The sequence below is a fragment of the Pygoscelis adeliae genome, unplaced genomic scaffold (assembly GCF_000699105.1).
Source record: "Pygoscelis adeliae isolate BGI_AS28 unplaced genomic scaffold, ASM69910v1 Scaffold52, whole genome shotgun sequence".
NCBI lineage: Eukaryota > Metazoa > Chordata > Aves > Sphenisciformes > Spheniscidae > Pygoscelis > Pygoscelis adeliae.
The window spans coordinates 293,540-297,214 of NW_008824285.1; the positions used below are offsets into that span (position 1 = coordinate 293,540).

Below are 3,675 nucleotides of genomic sequence, written 5' to 3' on the forward strand. Positions count from 1 at the left end.
CCCTAGAGCCACAGGTGAAGGCTCCTGGAGCATCTGCACTGCTTGGGAGGCAATGGGGACCACTGGACCCTGGGGCACCCCCCAAACCAGCATTCTCGGAGGTAACTTGCTGCATTTATCCCTAACCTCGGCCGATGAGGCAGCCTGGCTGGTGTTTTGGTCTAAGTTACACAACCTTGCCCGCAACTTCTTTTTAAAGAAAAGAGACTTTGAGACGTCTTAATTACAAAATAACATTTAAAAGTTGTCAGGGTTTATTATCTTGTCACACACAGTAATGATCCACTTAACGTGTTGTAACCAGAAGGTTAACAGTAGGCTGAGCCGTTCCCTTCCCCTCCATATTGTACAGTGCCACGAGTATGGCGTTGCAGTGGAATGCAAAACTTGCAGTATGTGGAAGTACCTTACAATTAAAAAGTGGATTTTTACCCAAGTGACCTGGAAAGCATTTCCAAGCATCCTGCCATTTCGGGTTGCTCTGTTCTGACATCATTTCTCTGCTTGTACCCGTCCTTTTCAGCGCCAGAACTGAGAATTCCAGGCTGTGTTCCCGTGCCCACGGGGGACACCACGGACTGGCTCTTCACGACAGAGGAGGAACAGCATGACGTGACATCTGCTTGCATTGACTGGGCTGCCAGCGTGGTCCCTTTCTGCAGCACTTCAGTGTAGCTACTTGAGTGCACTAAAACCAAACAAAACCCCGCGACGACACACAAGTTTTTATGGTGAGGAAGCTGAAAATACACGCAGTGACTGACAAGCCCAGAGTCTTGGTTTGTGGCTGCACGTTGCAGCACTGTTGTGACCACATCTGACAAGTGTTCCAGCTGTGGCTGCAGGAGGCACCTATAGATTGGGCCTGGTTTGGGGAATTTTGTACAGTGATTTTCTTCCTGCTGCTGAAGAGGATGCAGATCCCCACGGAGACCTCTACAGCGTAAGTACCTCGAATGGTTCTGCTTTTCCAAAGCCTGGAACAAACAAACAATTCAGTTTGCTGCTTAGACCTCTCTTAATTTGTCCATTGCCAAGTTATTTGTTGGGGCTGGGCTTCTGGGTTGGGGTTTTTTTTTTTGGTGGTTTTGTTTGTTTTTTTAACTCGGGGCTTATTGCTATTCCATTGTCAATAGTGCGTAGCAGAAAGAGCTGAGATTTAACAGAACTAAAACTCTTTGGAACCTCAACAACAGGCTGTGTGTTGTGACTGATGTGCTTTCACAATCCCTTTCTTTCCAGTTTTTCTAGTATGGCCTGAATTCTGTGGACGGACTCTTTCCTGGCCTGCCGAACACTGTCCTGGCCACCAGTCTCGATGGAATCCAGTTCCAACAGCAGCTTGGTCAACATCTCCTCCAGAAGCCGGTAGGATTTATCTGTCTTTTTTCCTACAAATTCATCCACCTCTTGCTCCAGCTGTTCAGCCTCCCCCATAACCTGGAGGATTCTCTGAATCTCTGGCTGGATGGCTGCAGAATTTGTTGAAGGCTGGTCACCAGGTTTAAAGCCAGCCTCCCGGTTCCCAGCCAAAAGCTTCCGAGATGCGCTGTCGTACATTTGGGGCTGTGCGCTGTACTGCACCTTGGGGTTTGAGGGGGATGGCTTGGCGTTGAGCGGAGTGGCTGGCTTGTGGTCATTCATTGTCCCAGAGTGCTGGTGATTGACATCAGAATAGTAGTTGTGTTGGTTTGCACTTTGCTCGGGTTTGTCGTAAGCAGTATCCTACAGTCAGAAGGAAAAAAAAAAAATATATATCTTTTAAGTGCATTTCCCTTAAAGCGCGGTTTTTAATCTTGCACTCAAAAGGCAGGCAAGCAGGGCTGAGGGAATTGGGCAGCAGGTGACACCGTGACTGCTTTGCGGTGTGCATGCTTGGGAGGACAGGGCAGACCGGATTAGGCATGACATTACCAGGGATCTGGGCAGCATTTTTGAGACTGTCACACACCGTGATGTCGTAACACATGACGTCCCTGCGGGCTGGCGCCCTGTGTCCTGCCAAGCGGGCTGGTTTCTGCAAGAAGTCCCAAAGAGGGACACGGGACCTGTGCTCCAGTCCCTGGCCGTTAAAGAGCAGATCCCCAGCAAGAGGCACGTGTCTAGAAGAAACGGCGTGAGCCACTGAACACTCGTTACCCATGAATAGGGGAGATGCTAAATAGGTTTCAACACGGTCCCATTTGGATATTCTGGAGAAGACACTTCTCCGCAGCTAGCACACTTTTGAACCGTTCCCAAATAACAGCAGCCCCCACCCCCGAATCCACACATCCCCCCATCAGGGCTGCTGCCGCACATGCCAGCGCTGCTGCCTGGGGACCAAACCTCTGGAGAGTCATTTGACTCCTGATCAAACCCAGAGGAAGCTGAGATGAACAGACCCCACCAAATGCATCCTTTCCTTAGATTTTTTGCTTAAAACATTCCTCAGCAGAGGATGACTGTGCCCAAACCAAGCACTTGTAGAGGAATACCAGAGTCTGCAAACTGACCCGCAGGTCAGTCCCACACTCTACAGGAGGATTTCTGGCAGCGTTAGCTGCCTGAGAGAGAAGAGTTGGACAAGCGAGACAAGGTCTGACCCGTTCCAAGACCTGCCCTGGGACGTCTGGTATCTCCAGTACCTTTCTGGAATTACAGCCGTGGATTTTGGCTTTCTGTATGCAAACAGGAGATTTTGCCGGCAGTACTCCGGATACCTGCTGCTTTGTTTCTACCTAAACTGAGTGTGCTTGGAGAAAGGGGCATTCCCAGGAGACGGAGGCAAGCTTTGAGGAGAGCTGTATGATCTAGGAGGTCTGACCGCAGCCAGGACCCAGCCCAGGCACGTGCTGTAGAAGCATCAGCTGTACCTTTGAGTCCCACGCCGGAGGGTGGGAAGGAGCTCCGCTGCCAGTCCAGGATGGGTGCGAATCGGAGACGAACGGGTTCCCGTGTGCCGAAGCAGCGGGCCACGCGTAACGCGGCTGCACCCCATAGACGGTGGGGGGAGCCCACGTGTCTTCCAGGGGTCTGGGCTGCGGCGGAGGCCCCTGCGGCGTGACCCCTGGATTGTTGTCTCCGTATGGATACTGTGGGATGGGCATTCCCGGGGTCTGCAAGAGGGGGAACAGACATAACCCCTGGAGTCATTCCCAGCACCGCTCCCTCCAGACAGCCCTGGGAACAGCCGCGGCATCAGGCTTGCTGCCCGATTCCTGCTTTCCTAGCCCCCAAGCTTGGATTCTCTGGAGAACGGGGTGACCAGCAGTTTTTATAAGAATAAAACCAGGCAGGGCAAGCTGCCCAAGGCACAACAGCCATTAGGATCCATGGATCCATCGGAGGAGGCACCGTGGGCTTTCCCTCCACCACTGGGGCCCCATAAAACAACTTCTCCTGCTGCGGGAACTTCAAGCCCAGCAGCTGCACCGACACCAGGGGCTGCCGGGGCTGGAAATTGCTGTGGCCGGTGCCTGGCCTCTTACCTGCGGTGGGGAGTAGCCAGGAACCTGCTGCCTCCTGAGAGAGGACCCTTCGGCGGGGCAGTCCGGCGGGGCGTAGCTCCAGGGGGGAGCGGGCGACGGGGGCCGGTACATGCCCGTGGACTCCGCAGGGTAGGGCGTCCGCGGGAGCCCGGAGCAGTAGTACCCCTGTGTCTGCGGCAGGGGGGCGGCGGGCGGGGGGGGCGCG

General features: G+C 53.7%; 1 protein-coding gene across 1 annotated transcript in view; it reads right to left on the reverse strand.

The window, feature by feature from the left end:
* Window positions 1–223: 223 nt before the first annotated feature.
* The window catches only part of BAG4 (BCL2-associated athanogene 4), a 5,014-nt gene continuing 1,562 nt past the window's right edge, over window positions 224–3,675 (reverse strand). Inside the window, exons 3-5 of the mRNA XM_009318616.1 lie at window positions 3,471–3,641; window positions 2,856–3,098; window positions 224–1,725 (exon numbers count right to left, since the gene is read on the reverse strand). Of these exons, the coding sequence (XP_009316891.1) occupies window positions 1,222–1,725; window positions 2,856–3,098; window positions 3,471–3,641 (918 nt within the window). The 3' untranslated portion in view covers window positions 224–1,221. The remainder of the gene's footprint in view (window positions 1,726–2,855; window positions 3,099–3,470; window positions 3,642–3,675) is intronic.